General features: G+C 43.6%; 1 protein-coding gene across 2 annotated transcripts in view; it reads right to left on the bottom strand.

Annotated features, from left to right (window-relative positions):
• Window positions 1-23,303, bottom strand: part of lztr1 (leucine zipper like post translational regulator 1) — an 86,926-nt gene that overhangs the window by 50,213 nt on the left and 13,410 nt on the right. For both annotated transcript variants that reach the window (XM_078226884.1, XM_078226883.1), the window contains exons 6-8: window positions 22,813-22,896; window positions 12,676-12,733; window positions 3,374-3,513 (exon numbers count right to left, since the gene is read on the bottom strand). In XM_078226884.1, coding sequence (XP_078083010.1) covers window positions 3,374-3,513; window positions 12,676-12,733; window positions 22,813-22,896 — 282 coding nt within the window. The remainder of the gene's footprint in view (window positions 1-3,373; window positions 3,514-12,675; window positions 12,734-22,812; window positions 22,897-23,303) is intronic.

Below are 23,303 nucleotides of genomic sequence, written 5' to 3' on the forward strand. Positions count from 1 at the left end.
AGCTTCATAGTCACTTCCTATGAATCAACTTTAATTTCTCAAATTTCCAAAACCAAATTCAAATTCTCAAACTGCCGTGGTGGGATTTTAACTCACAATCTCTTAATTATTAATCAACCAGTCCTTTTGATTATCAATCCACCAAGATAATGAATGAAAGCAAGAGGAATTTTAACATCCTGGATGACCATAGTTATTGATTCAGTTATACAGGACATTGATAAGGCCACATCTGGAATACTCTGTACAGTGTTGGTCTCCTTATTTAAGGAAAGCTGTAAAACAGTGTGAGGAGCAGTTCAGGGAATGTTTACTTGACCAGTACCCGGAATGGGCAGATTGTCTTATGAGTAAAGGTTGGACAAGCTAGGCCTGTATCCATTGGAGCTTAGAAGAGCAAGGGGCAACTTGATCAAAACCTTTAAGATCCTGAAGGGAATTGACAGGGTGGATATAAAGAGGATGTTTCCTTTTGTAGGAGAATCTAGAACTAGGGGGTGGTCACTGCTTAAAAAATGGGGCTGCTCAGTTAAGACAAAGATGAGGAGAATTTGTTTTCTCTCAGAGAGTTGACAGTCTTTGGAACTCTTTTTCATCAAAAGGTGGTGAATATTTAAATATTTTTAAGGCAGGGCGTGATAGATTCTCGATTATCAATGTGGTGAAAGATTATTGAGGGGAGACAGAAACGTGGGATTGAGGTTACGGTCAGACCAGCCATGATCTAATTGAATGGTGGAGCAGGCTCAAAGGGCTGAATGGCCTCCTAATTCATATGTTCAATGTGTTGAGCAGAATTGTTTGCACTGGGAATATATTTTACAGCAAGGGTGGCAATAAAATGCAGAGGTAGATAAGAAAAGAAACACAAGATAACACTGAAAATTGAGGCTGCGATGGCATAACAGGTGGCACAGGATTGAAAAGTTTTGCTTCCTGCATTTTTCCTGTTCATTTTGTAACGAAATGTTGCGAACAATCTGACTTAGAAATGAGTTATACTGGAAACAGTAGTTAGTAGTCATGTTATTTGATGAGCGATACAAAGGTCTGGACAACAGGAGTTACAACATATCTGGTTCAGCAATGGCCTTTAGGAAGGAAGTCGGTCTTTCTTACCCGATCTGGCCTATGTGTGACGCCAGACCCAAGCAATGTAGGTGACTCTTAAATGCCTCTGAGCAAGCCAGTCACTTGTCAGGACCTCACTAACACCCTCGTGGGGCAATTAGGGATGGGCAATAAATGCAGGTTTTACCAGTGACATCCACATCCCATGAATGAATACTTTAAAACAAAAACTGGAAGTCTTGGTGCAGATACTTGGCTCAAAGAGTCTACTCTTGAAACAAAATACGTTCCTAACATGGTTTTGTGCTTGGACAGGTGCAGAGAGACTGGGTACCAATTTGTGTAAAGGGAAGTGCTGCACTTTGCAGCTCAGTATCCCATTCATGCCAGCGCATCTATAGGAAACCTGGCTTCATACAATATTATTTATTTGTTATTATTGTCACAAGTAGGCTTACATTAACACAGCAATGAAGTTACTGTGAAAATCCCCTAGTCGCCACACTCTGGCACCTGTTCGGGTACACTGAGGGAGAATTTAACATTGCCAATGCACCTAACCAGCACGTCTTTCAGATTGTGGGAGGAAACCGGAGCACCCAGAGGAAACTCATGTAGACACGGGGAGAATGCGCAAACTCCACACAGACAGTGACCCAAGCTGGGAATCGAACCCGGGTCCCTGGCGCTATGAGTCAGCAGTGCTAACAAGGAAGATAGGCCCAAAAAAGACTCTGCAAACACGAAAGACGACTTGCTATATGATCACTGGCCATTTTATTCCTGACAAGGGAATCGGCCATCTTTTTCTGGAGGGTTATGTAGTATATTATGCTCCAGTAGTTCATTTAAATGTAAAGGGAAAGTTCAGTGGAATGCACAGATGCGGCAAAACACAACCGGATAACCTTCATATTTGTATTGTTCAGTTTTCCGTACGGCTTTTTAAAAACAAACATAGTGAAATATTTCCCTTCAAATTATTTTCTTCAAGGTTTGCCAAGTCTCAATGTCATAAACAGGGAAATCCATTAGAAAAATTGCAACCACTGGATTATTTAGTAGATGGTCATAAAACACAAACGTCAGACTGTAAGTCATCACCAATCAGTTAAATGTCCTTTCAGTACTGAGCAGCAGGGGACACATCACCTTATTAATAAAATCAAAGTTAGACCACAATTTATTCCTTAACCCTTGTGTTGGACTCTGCTGACTGAGTCAATGATCAAAGTTTTAGAGCCCCTTTTAGAGTAGCCATGTAATAGAACAACGCAGACTCTGTCACTCTCCTGAACTGTGGCTAAACATTTCAAAATGCTCCAGTCTCTTGCCTTTCTGTAAGTGATCTGCTAATGTTAATAAGTTCAGTAACCTGGCAAAATAATCCCCATTGCAAGTGATGCAGCGAATCTAGTTCAGGTCCTCTTGCAATTAACAACAAATTTCAAAGGGGAGAAAAACTGAGGCAGTAAGATATTACTTTGGGACGACACTGGGCACAGTGGTTAGCACTGCTGCCTCACAGCACCAGGGACCCGGGTTCGATTCCAGACTTGGGTGGCTGTCTGTGTGGGGTTTGCATGTTCTCCCCGTGTCTACATGACTTTCCTTCGGTTTCCTCTCACAGTCCAAAGATGTGCTAAATTGCCTCTTAGTGTCCAAAGATGTGAAGATTAAATGGATTACCCATGGCAAATGCGTAGGGTACGGGGATAGGGCGGAGGGTTGATGCAGACTTGATGGGCCAAATGGCCTCCTTCTGCACTGTAGGGATTCTATAATTTGATGATATGATTCTATACTTTGCTGCACTGTAGTAAGCAGACTCTTGTTCATATGGCTTTTTCTTAAATAGCTTCAGAAATTATAATGCGAGCACAGATATTCCGGTCTTTAAGGAACACACCAGATTAAACTGCAGTTGATACAGGAATGAATTCAATGACCAGAATGCAAAGGCCCTACATCAAGAAATAGTCTTCTTATCAGAAGCTGTATCATACATTGTCAAGTGATGAAGGATCTTTTTTCAAACCATAATCACGATTCCTTACGTGCAATAAAGACATTTTTACAGTTCCCAAGTGACCAGCTTTGCAGTAAATGTGCTGCTGAGTAAGGCAGAGAACGTCTGCATCAAGGTTTGATGAGAAAACAAGAGAGTTCCTCCTCTAAATCCCTAAATCACATCTTTCCTGACCCCAGTTTCCTTTCCTCAAAACCTCTGGCAGTGTAATAACAATTTCACTCATTTATTAAGGGTAAGGGTGATTAGAAAGAATGATTATTGAGCACGTACACTTTTTCCTTGAATTCAAATTGAAAAAGATTATTGGTGATCTTTGCTCCGCTCTGTCCTGAGAAAACAAACATCTTGTCCTTGCAGACAGCCACAGGAAAGTTACAGCATGAAGGAGGGATCTCTCCACTCTGCTCGATCTAAAAAACACAGACAAAGCAGATCTTTTGAGATTACAACCTACTGAGCTGTTTTGCAAATCCAAATTCTTCCAGGATTGTCAATTATTGCCCTTTATTAGACTTCTTTCCACTTTCTTAAGGACTTCAAGGCAACCTATGATAATTGCAAAGGGAAACTCTTTTACAATCTTAACTGAGTATCCAGCTATCTGATTTTTTTTTATTGTTGGAGAAGAGGGTGTGGAGGAAGCTGCAGCCATAAAGTTACATCTTCTGAAAGTTGAAGACTTTCTTATTCTAGGCCTCAGTTGACCACTGGGTCAAGAATATCATTCAATAACAAGAGCCTCTTTTGATAGTTTCCATGGCCCATAGAGCTGGTTACCTCACTGATTACTCAGTATTTTCAATCCTGTACTGGATTTTGATGTATGTCAGGTTGCCTGACCAATAACTCCTGGACTTTAATCCATTTGATCAGTACATCTAGGTGGAATCCAGTTCATTTCAATGAAACAACTGTCCCTTTTAACAAAGTCCCAACCAGAACACAAACAGCACCTAAACAGGCACTACTGCAATAATTTTGTTAAACCTTAAAACAATCACTATTACTAAAGAGGCAGTGCTGGGTAGGCTAATGGGACGAAAGGCAGACAGGTCCCCTGGTCCAGATGGAATGCATCCCAGGGTACTAAAAGAAACGGCAGAAGTAATAGCAAATGCATTAGTTGTAATTTATCAAAATTCACTGGACTCTGGGGAGGTGCCAGCTGATTGGAAAACAGCTAATGTAGCGCCACTGTTTAAAAAGGGAGGTAGACAAAAGGCAGGTAACTACAGGCCTGTTAGCTTAACATCCATAGTTGGGAAAATGCTGGAATCTATCATTAAGGAAGAAATAGCAGGACATCTGGAAAATAATGGCTCAATCAAGCAGACGCAGCATTGGTTCATGAAGGGAAAGTCATGTTTGACTAATTTACTGGAATTCTTTGAGGACATAACGAGGGCGGTTGACAGAGGGGAACCGGTGGATGTGGTGTATTTAGATTTCCAGAAGGCATTCGATAAGGTGTCTCACAAAAGGTTGCTGCATAAGATAAAGGTACACGGAGTTGGGGGTAAAGTGTTAGTGTGGATTGAGGATTGGCTATCTAACAGAAAGCAGAGAGTCGGAATAAATGGGTGCTTTTCCGGTTGGCAATCAGTGACTAGTGACGTGCCGAATATCATTCAATAACAAGAGCCTCTTTTGATAGTTTCCACTAGGGATCAGTGCTGGGGCCTCAACTATTTACCATATACATAGACGATCTGGAGGAGGGGACCGAGTGTAGGGTAACAAAGTTTGCGGATGACACAAAGATGAGTGGGAAAGCAAATTGCGTGGAGGACACAGAGAGTCTGCAGAGAGATTTGGATAGGCTAAGTGAGTGGGCAAGGATCTGGCAGATGGAGTATAACGTTGGTAAGTGTGAGGTTATCCACTTTGGAAGGAATAATAGTAAAATGGACTATTATTTAAACAGTGAAAAATTGCAACATGCTACTGTGCAGAGGGACCTGGGGGTCCTTGTGCATGAATCACAAAAACTCAGTTTGCAGGTGCAGCAGGTAATCAAGAAGGCAAATGGAATGTTGGCCTTTATCGCGAGAGGGATGGAGTATAAAAGCAGGGAGTTCATGCTGCAACTGTACAGGGTACTGGTGAGGCCGCACCTAGAGTACTGTGTACAGTTTTGGTCCCCTTATTTAAGAAAGGATATATTAGCTTTGGAGGGGGTACAGAGAAGGTCCACCAGGTGGATTCCAGAGATGGGGGGGTTAGCTTATGAGAAGAAATTGAGTAGACTGGGCCTGTACTCAATGGAGTTTAGAAGGTTGAGGAGAGATCTCATAGAGACATATAGGATAATGAAGGGGCTAGACAGGGTAGAAGCAGCGAGGTTATTTCCACTTACAATGGAAACAAGAACGAGGGGGCATAGCCTCAAAATACGGGGGAGTCAATTTAGAACAGAGTTGAGGAGGAACTTCTTCTCCCAGAGGGTAGTGAATCTTTGGAATTCTCTGCCCAATGAAGCAGTAGAGGCTACCTCGTTAAATGTGTTTAAGTCATAGATAGATAGATTTTTAACCATTAAGGGAATTAAGGGTTATGGGGAGCGGGCGGGTAAGTGGAACTGAACTATCAGATCAGCCATGATCTTATTGAATGGTGGAGAGCAGGCTTAAGGGGCTAGATGGCCTACTCCTGCTCCTATTTCTTATGTTCTTATGTAAACTGGATGGACGGGATCTCGCTGTCCTGATAGGTCATCAGGCGCTCCCTTGAACACATTCGGGGAAATCTGCCTCTATGTGAGAAATCACAATATAGTGGCTTTTACTGCACTTGGAAGAAAATGTATGATAAGATGGGAGAAAAGCTTTTCCTTAGTCAATAAAAGGTCCTCTTCCTACTAGAAGACAGGGAGAATGCTCCTCAGTTCCCATTTCTAACGTAAGCTTCCTTACGTGTGAGGAGTTTGTATGAATTTTTTCCTTCATTATCAAGTCATTTTCAGATTTGCTCATTTCCCTAACCTATATAGGTCACCAAGACAATTATAATATAATCAGACAACACCAAGATGGATTTATGAAAGGGAAATTGTTTGCATATGGAGATAGTGTGGGAATGTGGCATTGAAGTAGATGATCAGCCATGATCAAATTGAATGGTGGAGCAAGTTCAATGGGCCGAATGAACTTCTCCTGCTCCTATGTTTTTTGTGGGTCAAACCAAGGGAATACTGCATTTGGACTTTCAAAAAGCATTCAATAAGGTATCACACAAGAGATTATTACCCAAAATTATGAGTCACTGGATTGGAGGTAATCTAGTCGCTTGGATTGAGAATTGGTCAACAGCCAAAAGACAAAACAAATGAGAATAGACGGGACATTTCTGGGTTGGCAGGCTGTAGCTATTGGGATGCCATGATATTTGTGTCTTTATATGCCCTGTTTGTGAACTGAAATCCCACTCACCTGATGAAGAAGCAGCGCTTCGAAAGCTAGTGCCTTTTGCCACCAAATAAACCTGTTGGACTTAACCTGGTGTTGTGAGACTTCTTACTGCTATTGGGATGCCCAGAGGATCAATACTTAAGCGTTAGCTCTTTACAGAATTAAATGAGGGTACTGAGTATAATGTGCCAAAGTTTTCTGACGATATTAAGTTAAATGAGAAAATAAGTGATGAGGTGTGGCTACAGAGGAATAGAACAGGTTGGGTGAGTGGGTAAGTTCATGACGCATAGAATTTAATATGGAGAATTGTAGGGTTATCCACTTTTGGTAAGATTCTTTGGAACATGCAGGTACAGCAAGCAATTAGGAAGGCAAGGAATATGTTAGCTTTTGGTGTACAAGCATAAACAAGTCTAACTACACTTGTACAGAACATTGGTATAGCCACCCTTATGAATAGTGTGTGCAGATTTGGCCTCCCCCATGCCTGCTCTAGAGATGTGCTACTAAGGTTTGCTGGACTGGTTCCTGGGAGGAAGGGATTGTAGCATGTGGAAAGATTGAGCAGAATAGGTCTACATTCCCAGAGTTTAGAAGAATGAGAGCTGATCTAAAATTGAAACACAATCCTTAAGGGGCTTTCTTTCATGAGATGTGGGTATTGCTGGAAGACTATTTTCCCTTGAACTGAATGGTTTGCTAGGCCATTTCAGAGGTCTGTTAAGAGTCCATGACATTGCTGTGGATATGGGGTCAAATGCAAGGGCAAGGATGACCAGGCAGGGATGGCAGATTTCTTTCCCTAAAGGACATTAGTAAATCAGATGGTATTTACGACAATCGATGATAGTTTTATGGTCAAGATTATGGAGACCAGCTTTTAATTCCAGATTGATTAGCTGAATTTAAATTCCACCTGGCGTGGTGAGATTTGAACCCATCTCCAGCCTGGGCCCCATTAACATCACCACTGCGCCACTGCATCCTCACCAAAGCTTGGCTCGACGCTGAGAAAATGTTTCTCCAGGCTGGGGAATCTAGACCACAAGAGTTAAAGTTTCAGAATAGGGGGTTGACCATTAAGAACTGAAATGCGGATAAACGTCTTCACTCAAAAGGATTATGACTCATTGGAATTTTCTATCCCAGAGAGCTGTGAATTTGAGTATATTTAAGAAAGAGGTTGATCGATTTTTGGGTACTAAATAAAGGGATTTGAGGATAGCAGGAAGATGGAGCTAAACTAGATCAGCCATGATCTAGTTGAAAGCTACAGCAGTCTTGAAGGGTTAAATGTGATACTGCAGCTCCTATTTCTCACATTCTTATATACAAGTGGAGCAATCCCAGTGCTAAATAAGGTTTCCTCTATAAGGCAATTATATGATTGTACTGCTTTGTGGAGGACTTTCCGCAGTACCACTATTGTAACTGTATTAGTAGTTCCCGAGTCCTGTATGGTGTGGTGTTGGTATTGATTTATTTATTAGTGTCACCAGTAGGCTTACATTAACACTGCAATTAAGTTACTGTGAAAATCCCTTAGTTGCCACACTCTGGCACCTGTTTGGTTACACCGAGGGAGAATTTAGCATGGCCAATGCACCTAACCAGCACGTCTTTCAGACAGTGGGAGGAAACCGGAGCACCCGGAGGAAACCCATGCGAACATGGGGAGAACGGGAGAATGGGCGGCACGGTGGCACAGCGGTTAGCACTGCTGCCTCACAGCACCAGGGACCGGGATTCGATTCCCAGCTTGGGTCACTGTCTGTGTGGAGTTTGCACGTTCTCCCCATGTCTATGTGGGTTTCCTCCCACAGTCCAAAAGATGTGCTGGTTAGGTGCACTGGCCATGCTAAATTCTCCCTCAGTGTATCCAAACAGGCACCGGAGTGTGGCAACTAGGGGATTTTCACAGTAACTTCATTGCAGTGTTAATGTAAGCCTACTTGTGACTAATAAATAAACTTAACTTAACAGAATGTGCAGATTCTGCACAGACAATGACCCAAGTCAGGAATCGAACATGGGTACCTGGAGCTGTGAGGTAGTAGTGATAACCACTGGTAGCAGAGTAAAGAACATCACAGGGGATGCGGAACATGGACAAGACGGGACCAGCCTAAGCTGAGGTCCATGAGGTAATCAATGACATAGATAAGAAAAAAGATGAGGTATACCACCAGTCAGATTTTCAGGTGCTAATGAGAAAGTTTAAAAGCAAGACTTTCAGAGGTAGTAATCTCAGGATTACTCCCAGTGCCACTGAGCGTATACGGAAATAGGAGGACAAAACATGTTGACTCATGGCTGAAGCCACGGGTGGAGGGCATCAGATCCCTGGGGCCATTAAGACCAATTCTAGGGCAGAAGAGACCTGTTTGAAGATGGACAGGTTGCACTCTAAGAGGGTGGGACACCAGTCTTTGTGGAGAGGTAAACTGGTGCTGTGGGGTAGTGTTTAAAATAATTTGGCAGGAGAATGGGCACTTGGATTAATCATTTGACAGGAGAAACAAGGTGCAAAGAAGATTTGGAGGCATGAATAGCACGAGAGTAAGTAATAGCTCCAAAATAAGAGTGATCAGACACGGGAAAATTGGGAAACAGACTAGGACGGATTTAGAATGCAGGGGCCTAAATAAGGTTGGTGAGCTGTAGGCACAAGTTATCACTGGGGACTACGATATAGCAGCAATCACAGAGACCAGGCTCAAAAAAAGGAAAGGATTGGGAACTTAATATTCTTGACTACAAGGTGTACAGGAAAGATCGAGAAGGTAAAGGAGTGGGAAGTGGCAATATTGATCAAAGATTCCAAACTTTCGCTGAAGAGAGAGGATGTAGTGGAGGTGCCGTAAAGAGAATCTATCTGCCGAGGATTAGCAATCTTTGAGCTGTTATATTACTGGGTGTATGCTGTAGGCCACCAAACAGTGGGCTAGAGATGGAGGAGCAACTTTACAGGCAAATTATAGAAAGAAGCAAGAACTACAGAGTAACTACAGAGTGGCGGATATCAATTATCCAAATATAACTAGGATAGGAAGAGTTAAAGCCAGAGGGGACAGAATTCTTGACATGTGTACAGAGAAACATTCTTAATCATTGTGCTTCCAGCTCAACAAGGATGGCAGTAGGGATAGATCTAGTTCAGGGAAATGGAGTGGGGTAGATGTTAGACAATTCAGTGCGCAGAATTTAAGAACAGTGATATCAACAGGTTTAGAATAGTTATGGGAAAGGTAAGGAACAGTTAAAATAGTTAACCGAAGGGGGGCTAATTTCGAGAGTTGAAAAAGGATCTGGCCCAAGTGTGTTGGAATCAAAAAATTGGTAGGTCACTGAGCAATGGGGGAACGTATAAAAAGACAGTTAAGGTAGAGAGCAAACACAAAGGGGAAAGGAAGAGAGCACCATGAATGACTAAAAATATGGAGATTAAAATAAAACAGAAAAAGCTTACGGAAAATGCATGCTTGATAATGAAATACAGAATCAAAATAAACTGCACAGGTGATCTAAAATAGGGAATAAAAGGGTTAAAGTGAGAGTATGAGAATGGTTAACATAAAAAGGAACCTGAAAATCCTTCATAAATACATAAATAATAAAAAGGTAATCAAAGGAATAGTGAGGTGACTAGGAACCAAAAAGGAAATATTTTTGCCAAGGGCAAGGCTGAGTACTTTGCTTCTGTCTTCACTATAACAGAGAATCCTCCTCATTTAATGCAGGAAGAATGAGGAAGGACAATATAAATTGAACAGCACAATGTTAAACAGGGTGCAAGAGCAGATCTAAAGGTCTATGTACATTAATCTTTGAGAGTGGCAAGGCAAGTTGGGATGCCTATTAATAAACATACAGGGCCCTTCATTTTATTACTAGAAGAAGAGTAGAGAAACCAGGACATTATGTTGAACCTTTATAAAGCACTAGTTAGGCCTAAGCTGGCAGTGTTCAATTTTGCAGAACACAGTTTCAGAAAGATAGCAAAGTCTTAGTGAGGGTGCAGAAGAGATTTACTAGAATGGTACCAGGGATGAAGGATTTCAATTTTGTGTGTTAATAGTGCTTAATTATGCAAGTGCAAGGCATAAATTGGGGTTTTACTTGAATACATATAAACAGACTCTTACAGAAACTGTCACGGATTGAATTAGGAGTTTGTATGCATGTAATATTTCACTCTGTAAGTAAATACAAGACTGAGTAATGATTGACTCCAGCATCATCCTTCGCCAACTGACTTTCTAGAACAGAGCAATATGGCAGGTTGGAGAAGCTAGAAGTTTACTACTTATATGACAATAAAAGATATGACAGAAGTGTTAAAAGTCAAGAATAGCTTTGGCACAGTAAAGAAGGATGAACTGTTCCTAGTGGCAGAGGGTCAGTGACCAGAAGTCACAGACTTAAGGTGACAGGGGAAAAAGGTCTACAGGTGATGTCAGGATTTTCTTTTAAAAAACACAGCAAATAGTTGGGATCTGGCATGCATTGTCCGAAAGGATGGTCAAAACAGCTTCAATAACAACATTCAGAAGGAAATCAGATAAATACCTGAAGGGGTGTATTTTTTAAACAGGGCTATAGAGAGACACAGGGCATGGGACTAATGAGTTAGATCTGTCAAGAGCTGTCACATGGGCTGAATGCCCTCCTTCTGTGCTGTGCCACTCTATGATTCATTATTCTTTAATTTATGCTCCTGTGTTATAGGCTTCCACTGAGCTGCATGAATATGTTCCCAAACAGCATCTGGACACAGCTTCTCTCAAGCCAGATGGTGACTTTGGTGTTTGATTGCTAAGAAATGAAAAAGCAAACAGAGTTCTGCAGTCTGCTGCGAAGTAAGAGACTGCAGATGTGGAGTAGCTCAGGTTCCATGCGACATTCGCTGGGATTAAACAATCTGTCCACACCTTTGTTAACACATGAAATATGTCACATGATAAAGGTGTTCAACAGTTGCTAATGTCCACAGGACCAAATGCCAACACATATCTGTTTCTCCGAGCAGAAGGAAAGGAAGGAAATATGTGGGAATTTATTATTAAAGTTTGCTTATGACATGTCTTTCGAAAACAAAGTAACACTGAAAGCCTGCTAGATTCGACCTTAGCCTCGGTAAGTCTTTGTGGTAAAACAATGTGCGCACATTTGCTTCCAAATACTCTAAGTAGCATTATTTTACTTCCATATAAAGGTACCATGTACATCACAGCTCCTCCCCAGTTGCAAAAGGACAAGACATTTATTTCAAAATCAAAGATTACAAAAGCAGGGAAGTCATGTTGGAGTTCTATAGAACTCTGGTGAGGCCACACCTGGAGTACTGTGTGCAGTTCTCGTCGCCACATTATAGGAAGGATGTGATTGCACTGGAGAGGGTGCAGAGGAGATTCATCAGGATGCTGCCTGGGATGGAACATTTAAGTTACGAAGAGAAGTTGGATAGGCTTGGGTTATTTTTATTGGAGCAGAGAAGACTGAGGGGCGACCTGATTGATGTGTTCAAGATTATGAGGAGCATGAGGATGGATAGGGAGCAGCTATTCCCCTTAGTTGAAGGGGACGCAGGTTCAAGGTGAGGGGCAGGAGGTTTAGAAACCTTAGAAACCCTACAGCACAGAAAGAGGCCATTTGGCCCATCGAGTCTGCACCGACCACAATCCCACCCAGGCCCTACCCCCCATATCCCTACATATTTACCCACTAATCCCTCTAACCTATGCATCCCAGGACACTAAGGGCAATTTTAGCATGGCCAATCAACCTAACCCGCACATCTTTAGGGAGGATGTGAGGAAAAACATTTTTATCCAGGGGGTGATGACAGTCTGGAATGCGCTGCCTAGGAGGGTGGTAGAGGCGGAATACCTCACATCCTTTAAAAAATACCTGGATGAGCACTTGGCACATCATAACATTCAAGGCTATGGGCCAAGTGCTGGTAAATGGGATTAGATGTGAGGTCAGGTGTTTCTCGTGTGTCGGTGCAAACTTGATGGGCCAAGGGGCCTCTTCTGCATTTTATGAATCTAAATAGAAACAATAATATTCTATGGAGTTCATTGTATCGAGCCATGTGTTCTCAAACTTTTTTACAAATGATTTTAATTCTGTTCAGTTACTGCATTTGCAATTTCTTACCTCATCCCAGCATGCCATCTCTCTATCCTGGAGGCCAATGGTCCACATGTCATTCAGCCTGAGGACGAAAGAGAGTAGATTTCATTGCTGACAGTCCTATTAACATACTTTCTTAATCTAAATTAAGTTTCAAACATCATTGCACCAACTGTTAGTTTAAGTAAAAGTCAGAAATACTATTAATTAGAATTAAAAAGATAAATTTATTAGGGATGAAACAAATCAACTGAGAAGTCCCACTGCAAGATTGTGGAAGCTCCTTTAGAATTAAAGAAATCCAAATTAAATATACCCAAGAAAATGGAGTCTCCAAAATGAACAGGGCAACTACAATGGGAGGAAAAATAAACTGAATATAGTGTGTCGGGGGGAAAAAAGGATTCATTAACAAAGGGTGAAACATGGGACTGCCAAAATAGATATTAAAAAAGGTTTAAATGGCACAAAAGTGTGTAAGAGATGAATATAGCAAATTGGGTCAAAAGATAAGAGAAAGATTATTTGTCAGATGGGGAATATCACTGCACTCAAGTCCTGCATCCGATACTAGGCAGCTCTGACTCTCACAAAAATGATGTACATGAAAGCTACTGTAATATTATTGATATAGAAACAAAGAATGTTGTAAAGACTCAGCAGGTCAGACAGTAACTGTGGAGGAAAGATCATAAGATATAGGAGCAGAATTAGGCCACTCTGCCCATCAAGTCTGCTCCGCCATTCAATCATGACTGATATTTTTCTCAACCCCATTCTCCTGCCTTTTTCCCATAACCCCTGATCCCCTTATTAGAAAGAAGATAAGCTTAACATGTGATGAAGCAGTAGTTTACATGGGCGGCACGGTGGCACAGTGGTAAGCACTGCTGCCTCACAGCACCAAGGACCCGGGTTTGATTCTGGCCTCGGGACACTGTGTGGAGTTTGCATTCTCCCCATGTCTGCGTGGGTTTCCTACAGGTGTCCGGTTTCCTCCCACAGTCCAAAGGTGTGCGGGTTAGGTTGATTGGCCATGCTAAATTGACCCTAGTGTCAGGGGGACTGGCAGGGTAAATATGTGGGGTTACGGGAATAAGGCCTGGATGGGGTTGTGGTCGGTGCAGGCTCGATGGGCCAAATGGCCTCCTTCTGCACTGTATGGATTCTATGAAATGTTATGTTAAAGCTCCACACTGCAGTGGTGAGATCATCCAGAGAAGTACTGTGTTTAGTTCTGGTCACCATCCCAAAGAAAGTACAGGAATTGAGAAGACTGATTCTAAGTGTGAGGGAAACGGTGTGAGAAAGATTAGATGAATAAAAGGTAGTTATAAGGAGGCAGAAGGAATCTTAAGATGTATTAAGTCATCAGCAAAGTAAAGACTGAATGTTACTTCAAAGATAGACGGGAATGTTGGAGTTGTAAATATAAACCAGATATATGAGAAAGAACTTCGTAGCACAGTGGCTAGCACTGCTGCTTCACAGCTCCAGGGACCTGGGTTCGATTCCCGGCTTGGGTCACTGTCTGTGTGGAGTTTGCACATTCTCCTCGTGTCTGCGTGGGTTTCCTCCGGGTGCTCCGGTTTCCTCCCATAGTCCAAAGATGTGCGGGTCAGGTTGATTGGCCATGCTAAATTGTCCCTTAGTGTCCTGAGATGCGTAGGTTAGAGGGATTAGTGGGTAAAATATGTAGGGATATGGAGGTAGGGCCTGGGTGGGATTGTGGTCGGTGCAGTCTCGATGGGCCGAATGGCCTCTATGAACTCTATGAACTTCCTTACTCAGGCAAGTAAAAGTTTGGAATAGTCTTTCAGATGCCAGAGGGAAAGTAAAATCATTCGGAATGTTTGAAAAGCAATTGAAAATGAATCAAAATGTTTACGAGAGGGTTAGGTTTTTCTTATCCTTGACTTATTTATGGTACAAAGAATGCCAAGGATTTTTAGGTGTCCTCAGATACCCAAAAACATAATAAGACTGCCTGCAGGGCAGCCAGGCTACTTGACAGTCTTCATTGGCCATCTAAGGGGATAATCATATCGAGGGAGGAAGGGTGGAAGCCGGAATCAGGAGGTAAATACACTACATTCATTCTTTTATGCTCTGCTGTGTATCAAAATGTTTAAGAAAACTAATGTTCATCTACTCAAAAGCCAGCCTTTTTTCATAAATAAGACAGGCCTAGCTTCCAAACAGCTACCGCATCTATATATAAAAGGTAAGAGAGAGGCAAAAATAGATATTGGATCACTGGAAAATGAGGTTGAAGAATAATAGGAAACAAAGAAATAGCAGAGGAACTGAATAGTTACTTTGCATCAGTCTTCACGGTGGAAGATACCAGTGGGATGCCAGAGCTCCAGGAGAATCAGGGGGCACAGGTGAGTGTAGTGGCCATCACTAAGGAGAAGGTTCTGGGGAAACTGAAAGGTCTGAAGGTGAATAAGTCACCTGGACCAGATGGAATACACCCCAGGGTTCTAAAAGAGATAGCTGAGGAAATTGTGGAGGTATTGGTGGTGATCTTTCAGGAATCACTGGAGGCAGGGAGAGTCCCAGAGGACTGGAAAGTAGCTAATGTAACACCGCTGTTTAAGGAGGGAGGGAGGTAGCAGATGGGAAATTATAGGCCGGTTAGCCTGACTTCAGTCATTGGCAAGATTTTAGAGTCCATTATTAAAGATGAGATCACGGAGTACTTGGAAATGCATGATAAAATAGGAATGAGTCAGCACAACTTCGCCAGAGGGAGGTCTTGTCTGACAAATCTGTTAGAGTTCTTTGAGGAGGTAACAAGAAAGTTAGATAAAGGAGAAACAGTGGACATGATTTATTTAGATTTCCAAAAGGCCTTTGACAAGGTGCCGCATAGGAGACACTCAAATAAATTAAGAGTCCATGGTGTTAATGGTAAGATCTTGGCATGGATAGAGGATTGGCTGACTGGCAGAAGGCAGTCAGTGGGAATAAAGGGGTCTTTTTCAGGATGGCAGCCGATGACTAGTGGTGTGTCTCAGGGGTCGGTGCTGGGACCACAACTTTTCACAATATACATTATCGCTTTGGAAGAAGGAACTGAAGGCACTGTTGCTAAGTTTGCAGATGATACAAAGATATGTCGATGGACAGGTAGTATTGAGGAAGCAGGGGGGCTGCAGAAGGACTTGGACAGGTTAGGAGAGTGGGTAAAGAAGTGGCAGATGGAATGCAATGTGGAAAAGTGCGAGGCTATGCACTTTGGATGGAGGAATGGCGACATAGACTACTTTCTAAATGGGGAAATGCTTAGGAAATCAGAAACACAAAGGGACTTGGGAGTCCTTGTTCACGATTCTCTTAAGGTTAATGTGCAGGTTCAGTCTGCAGTTGGGAAGGCAAATGCAATGTTAGTATTCATGTCAAGAGGACTAGAATACAAGAGCAGGGATGTACTTCTGAGGCTATATAAGGCTCTGGTCAGACCCCATTTGGAGTATTGTGAGCAGTTTTGTGGCCCCATATCTAAGGCAGGATGTACTGGCCTTGGAAAAGGTCCAGAGGCGGTTCACAAGAATGATCCCTGGAATGAAGTGCTTGTCATATGAGGACTCTGGGTCTGTACTCGTTGGAGTTTAGAAGGATGAGGGGGGGGATCTTATTGAAACTTACAGGATACTGCAAGGCCTGGATAGAGTGGACGTGGAGAGGATGTTTCCACTAGTAGGAAAAACTAGAACCAGAGGGCACAACCTCAGGCTAAAGGGATGATCCTTTAAAACAGAGATGAGGAGGAATTTCTTCAGCCAAAGAGTGGTGAATCTGTGGAACTCTTTGCCGCAGAAGGCTGTGGAGGCCAGGTTATTGAGTGCCTTTAAGACAGAGATAGATAGGTTCTTGATTAATAAGAGGATCAGGGGTTATGGGTAAAAGGCAGGGAAATGAGAATGAGAAAAATGTCAGCCATGATTGAATGGCGGAGCAGACTCGGTGGGCCGAGTGGCCTAATTTTGCTCCTATGTCTTACGGTCTTATTAGTGTGTGCTGTTACTCTACCGTTTTCAAATTTACGACACCTTTAGATGCTCCATGGCTAGGGAGGAATGGGAAGAATCACTGCACTGGTATAGGTCAGTGTAATACTGCAATCAAACTGAGACATTCCATACAAATGAACCTGCAAGGATTAACATCTTTGGAGTTTCTATATTCTGCTTAATCTCTCGGCTGGAGGAGAACAGTTGCAAAAACTAAGGAAAATATACAGAAACACTAAAAGCAAGCACCAATGAGGCAGAACATTTGGCCCATCTCACACACTCTTCCATAAAAATTACTTCCAGCACTAACTGCTGCCTCTGATGAATAACTCCACCATTTTGTCTGAGACCCTCCCTGAAAGACCATTCCAGATATTGATCAGTCTTTATCGGAAGTGGTTCCTCACATCAGCACTGAACATATCTCTTACCTGGATGTCACTGTGCTAAATCAAGTGCTCTAGATTAAACTTTGTTAATCCACTCAGTCGACTATATGCTTATTTAAAGGTATCCTTTTATTGACCGTCTTATAAAGTTTCTATTTATCGCTTCTATTTATTGCTTGTTTCTCACATAACTGACACTAGGAATCAGCCTAATAATCCAGCATTTCAGTGCTTGCTGGGGACTGGCTGTTATCCTTCTGGGTCAAGAAAGTCTGATTTTTTTCTATCATGGAATGTGGGTACCGCTGGCAAGGCCAACATTTATGCCCAACCCTAACTTCACTTGATAACTGCCCTTTCTTGAATCATTGCAGTCTGTGCGGAGCAGGTCAGAGGCTAGGAATCCTGCAGTGAGTAATTTGCCTCCTCAATTCCCCAAAGCCTGTCCATCATCTACAAGGCACAAGTCAGGAGTGTGATGGAATACTCTCCCCATGCCTGGGTGAGTGCAGCTCCAACAACACTCAAGAAGCTCAACACCATCCAGAACAAGGCAACCTACTTAATAGTACCCCATCCACAAACATTCACACTCTCCACCACTGACGAACAATGGCAGCTGTGTGTATCATTTACAAGACACAATGAAGAAACTCACTAAGGCCCCTTAGACAGCACCTTCAAACCAATTACCGCAACCATCTTGAAGGACAAGGACTCCGACAAGAATTCCGACAGTGCAGAAGGAGGTAATTTGGCCCATTGAGTTTGCACCAACTCTCTGACAGTACCGTACTCAGGTCCTCATCCCCGCCCTATCCCTGTAGTCCCACAGATTCACCATGGTTAATCTATCTAACCTACAGGATATAGATAGGCTGGAAATTTGGGCAAGGAAATGGCAGATGGAGTTCAATCCTGATAAATGCGAAGTGATGCATTTTGGTGGGAATAATGTAGGGAGGAGCTACACGATAAATGGAAGAACCATAAAGGGTGTAGAGACGCAGAGGGACCTGGGTGTGCAAGTCCACAGATCTTTGAAGGTGACGTCACAGGTGGAGAAGGTGGTGAAGAAGGCATATGGCATGCTTGCCTTTATAGGACGGGGCATAGAGTATAAAAGTTGGGGTCTGATGTTGCAGATGTATAGAACGTTGGTTCGGCCGCATTTGGAATACTGTGTCCAGTTCTGGTCGCCACACTACCAGAAGGACGTGGAGGCTTTGGAGAGAGTACAGAGGAGGTTTACCAGGATGTTGCCTGGTATGGAGGGGCTTGGTTATGAGGAGAGATTGGGGAAACTGGGGTTGTTCTCCTTGGAAAGACGGAGGATGAGGGGAGACTTAATAGAGGTGTATAAAATTATGAAAGGCATGGATAGGGTGAACGGTGGGAAGCTTTTCTCCGGGTCGGTGGTGACGTTCACGAGGGGTCATAGGTTCAAGGTGAAGGGGGGGAGGTTTAACACAGATATCAGAAGGACATATTTCACACAGAGGGTCGTGGGGGCCTGGAATGTGTTGCCGGGCAAGGTGGTGGAGGCGGACACACTGGGAACGTTTAAGACTTATCTAGACAGCTATATGACCGGAGTGGGAATGGAGGGATACAAAAGAGTGGTCTAGTTTGGACCATGGAGCGGCGCGGGCTAATTGTTCCTTGTTTCTCGTTTCAAGGCTTCATTCTATGATCATCTTGCTGGTGCCAGTACAGAGCGAGACTGCGGATAGTTGGGAACCTGTCTCGGGGGCAGGGAATTCATATGGTGTTCGTGGAAGTGGAAATGACTAGGGTTGGGAAGCATTTTCCGATCAGGGCCATTGTGATCTCCTGGACTCGTTTCGATCGCCTCAGGGGGTCGGAGAGGAATTTCCCAGATTTTTTTTTCCCCCCATATTGGCCCTGGGGTTTTTCACTCTGGGTTTTCGCCTCTCCCTGGAGATCACATGGTCTGGAATGGGGGGGTGGGGGTGAGTTAATAGGTTGTAATGAACAAAGCATCATAGCTGTGAGGGACAGCTCGGTGGATAGGATATTGGTATGTAGATAGGCTGGAAAATTGGGCGGGGATCCTGGATTCAGGATTCAATCCTGGACCGGGGAGCGGCGCGGGCTTGGAGGGCCGAAGGGCCTGTTCCTGTGCTGTATTGTTCTTTGTACAACCTCTGGATACTGTATGGGCAATTTAACATGGCCAATCCACCTAACCTGCATATCTTTGGACTGATGGAGGGAACCGTAGCACCTGGAGGAAACCCACACAGACACAGGGAGAATGTGCAAACTCCATACTGACAGTCACCCAAGGCTGCAATTGAACCCAGGTCCCTGGCGCTGTGAGGCAGCAGTGCTAACCACTGCGCTAACTACCATGCCGCAGATACATGGGAATACCACCACTTGGAAGTTCCCCTTAAGTCACTCACCATCAGAAATATATCACCATTCCTTCACTGTCGCTGGGTCAAAAATCCTGGAACTACCTCCCTGACAGCAATGTGGATGTACCTACACCTCAGGGATTGTAGCAGTTCAAGAAAGCAGCTTACACCACCTTCTCAAGGGCAACTCAAGCGCAGTAAATGCTGGAAATCACTTTAGGGATATCCTCAAAGTTTCCCTGAAGAGAATATACTTCCCAATCAACTCATAGGAGATAGAACATAGAAAAACTACAGCACAAACAGGCCCTTCGGCTCACAAGTTGTGCCGAACACATCCCTACCTTCTAGACCTACCTATAACCCTCCATCCTACTACGCTCCATGTACTCATCCAGGAGTCTCTTAAAAGACCCTATTGAGTTCGCCTCCACTACCACTGACGGCAGCCGATTCCACTCGCCCACCACCCTCTGTGTGAAAAACTTCCCCTAACATCTCCCCTGTACCTACCCCCCAGCACCTTAAACCTGTGTCCTCTCGTAGCACGCATTTCCACCCTGGGAAAAAGCCTCTGAGAGTCCACCCGACCTATGCCTCTCAACATCTTATACACCTCTATTAGGTCTCCTCTCATCCTTCGTCTCTCCAAGGAGAAAAGACCGAGCTCCCTCAGCCTATCCTCATAAGGCATGCCACCCAATCCAGGCAACATCTTTGTAAATCTCCTCTGCACCCTTTCAATCTTTTCCACATCCTTCCTATAGTGAGGCGACCAGAACTGAGCACAGTGCTCCAAGTGGGGTCTGACGAGGGTGTTAAATAGCTGCATCATTATCCCCGGACTCCTAAATTCAATCCCTCGATTGATAAAGCCCAGCACACCATACGCCTTCTTAACCACCTCCTCCACCTGCGGGGCCGATTTCAGAGTCCTATGGACCCGGACCCCAAGGTCCTTCTGATCCTCTACAGTACTAAGAGTCTTTCCCTTTATATTGTACTCCTTCATCCCATTTGACCTACCAAAATGGACCACGACGCATTTATCTGGGTTGAAGTCCATCTGCCACTTGTCCGCCCAGTCTTGCATCCTATCTATGTCCCTCTGTAACTTCTGACATCCCTCCAGACTATCCACAACCCCACCAACCTTCGTGTCGCCGGCAAACTTACCAACCCATCCCTCCGCTTCCTCATCCAGGTCATTTATGAAAATGACAAACAGCAAGGGTCCCAGAACAGATCCCTGGGGCACACCACTGGTGACCGACCTCCATTTAGAAAAAGACCCATCTATACCCACTCTCTGCCTCCTTTGGGCAAGCCAGTTCTGGATCCACCGGGCAGCAGCCCCTTGGATCCCATGCCCTCTCACTTTTTCTAGAAGCCTTGCATGGGGGACCTTATCGAACGCCTTGCTAAAATCCATATAAACCACATCTACTGCCTTCCCTTCGTCAATGTGTTTAGTCACATTTTCGAAGAACTCCACCAGGCTCGTAAGGCACGATCTGCCCTTGACAAAGCCATGCTGAGTATTCTTGAGCATACTCAACCTCTCTAAATGCTCATATATCTTGTCCCTCAGGATCTTCTCCATCAGTTTACCAACCACTGAGGTTAGACTCACCGGTCGGTAATTACCTGGGCTATCACTATTCCCCTTCTTGAAAATAGGAACCACATCCGCAATCCTCCAATTCTCCCGCACCTCTCCCGTCTCCATCGACGATGCAAAGATCATCGCCAGAGGCTCTGCAATCTCTTCCCTCGCCTCCCACAGTAACCTGGGGTACATCCCATCCGGACCCGGCGACTTATCTGTCTTGATGCCATTCAAAGATTCCAGCACAACCTCTTTCTTGAAGTCCACATACTCAATCCTTTCAGTCCACCGCACGCCCGCAGTACATCCACCCAAGTCTTTCTCCTCTGTGAAAACCGAGGCAAAATACTCATTGAGCACCTCTGCCATTTCTACTGGTTCCGTACAGACTTTCCCGCCTTCATCTTTTATAGGCCCTATTCCTTCACGTCTCATCCTTTTACTCTTCACATATTTATAGAACGCCTTAGGGTTCTCCTTAATCCTACCTGCCAGGGCCTTCTCGTGACCCCTTCTGGCTCTCCTAATTTCCTTCTTTAGTCCCTTCCTACAAGCCGTATACTCTTCTAAATCCCTATCTTCGCCAAGCTCTCTGAGCCTTTTGTACGCTTTCCTGGCTTTTGACCGGCCAAAGTGGCGAAGGTGCATTCAAGAAGGCAGCAAAGACAGATATTTCATCAGGAACATGCAGAGATTAAGTCAAGACATCAGGGAGAGTATACAATCCTCCAAACAATTCATCCACCCAACCCATCAAGCACCACCTACCCAACATGCGGCAGAGTGCAAGTTGCACATTGGACGGATCAACTATTCATGAACTTATCTAATCAAAGTGGAAGCAACTCATCCTTCATCCCAAGGGACAGCCTAAGAAACAAGAGGAGATTCCTCTTTTACTTTCAGGTGGTAGAGGTTGTGGGCTTTGAAGATGCTGTCAGAAAAACCCTCACAAGTTGCTGCTGTGCATTTTGTAGATGGAACACACTGCTGTCACTGTGCACTGGTGGAAGGAGTGAATGGTTAACGTGGTAGATTGGGTGTCAGTCAAGTGGGCTGCTTTCTCCTGGATGGTGTCGAACTTCTTTGGTGGTGTTGGAGCTGCACTCACCCAGATAAGTGGAGAATATTGCATCATGCTCCTGACTTCTGTCTTGTAAATGGTGGACAGGCTTTGGGGAGTCAGGTGGTGAGATATCAGCTGCAGAATTCTAAGCTTCTGATCTGCTCTCCTTTATTTACCTTGCTAAGTTTCTCATCAATTGTGACCCCCAGGATTGTGATGCTGCTGAATGTCAAAGGGAGATGGTTAAATTGTCTCTTGTTGGAGATGATCAATGCCTGGCACTTGTGTGTCACAACTGTGGCTTTTCACTTATCAGCCAAGCCTCATCATTGTCCAAGTCTTTGTGGTCACGAACTCCAAGCAAATCCCTGACAGTCATGTCATGTAAATTTTACCAGTTCTCAGTTTTCTTCTTAAATCTGCATTCAAAGGTCAGTCTGGAAATTAAAGGCAATTAGACTGTTAAATAAAGTCTGTTTTCAGCCCATGTAGTAAATGAAGACCAAGCTGTGTATGATCCTCACCCAGTTAGCCTTGCAACATGGACTCTGGTTGCTTATAATATTTTAGTCAATCTTGACTTGATGCCTGGAAAGAATCCAGCACCATTGAGTATCTGAGTTTCAATTGCTGGTCAGTGCTTTCACTTAAACTAATAAGATCGCACTTTAAGAAATTGCTTTCACCTTACCTGGCATTACCATCGTAGCCTGCAAAGATCCAGAGTTTGTCACTATAAACTGTGGCGCCGTGAGCTGATCTTGCAACTGGCAACCTGCATTAAAAATACATTTTGCAGCTGAAATATTTCTATGCAGTAAATGAATAAATGGCACATTATTAAATATGCAGCATTATCTAAAGAGTATGCTATATGTATATTCATTCAGCAATGGATCCTGATCAGTGGGGTACAACAAATATCCATTTGAAGATGAAAGATGATGTACGTATGAAAGAGATCCTATAGATTACAAGCTGGAATTCTGTCCAAGGAGCATAAATGATGGCATACAGCTTGAAAGGATCATAGTAGCCATCTGAAACAAAACCACTCGCACGTATCTGCAGCTTGTTGGTTGTTTTATTCTGACACTGGTGTCTGTTCTGTCAGACATTAACAACCAGACCATCCAATATACAACTGATGCAGAATGATAGCCACATTGAAAGAATAAATGA

The sequence above is a fragment of the Mustelus asterias genome, chromosome 13, assembly GCF_964213995.1.
Source record: "Mustelus asterias chromosome 13, sMusAst1.hap1.1, whole genome shotgun sequence".
NCBI classification, from domain to species: Eukaryota; Metazoa; Chordata; class Chondrichthyes; order Carcharhiniformes; family Triakidae; genus Mustelus; species Mustelus asterias.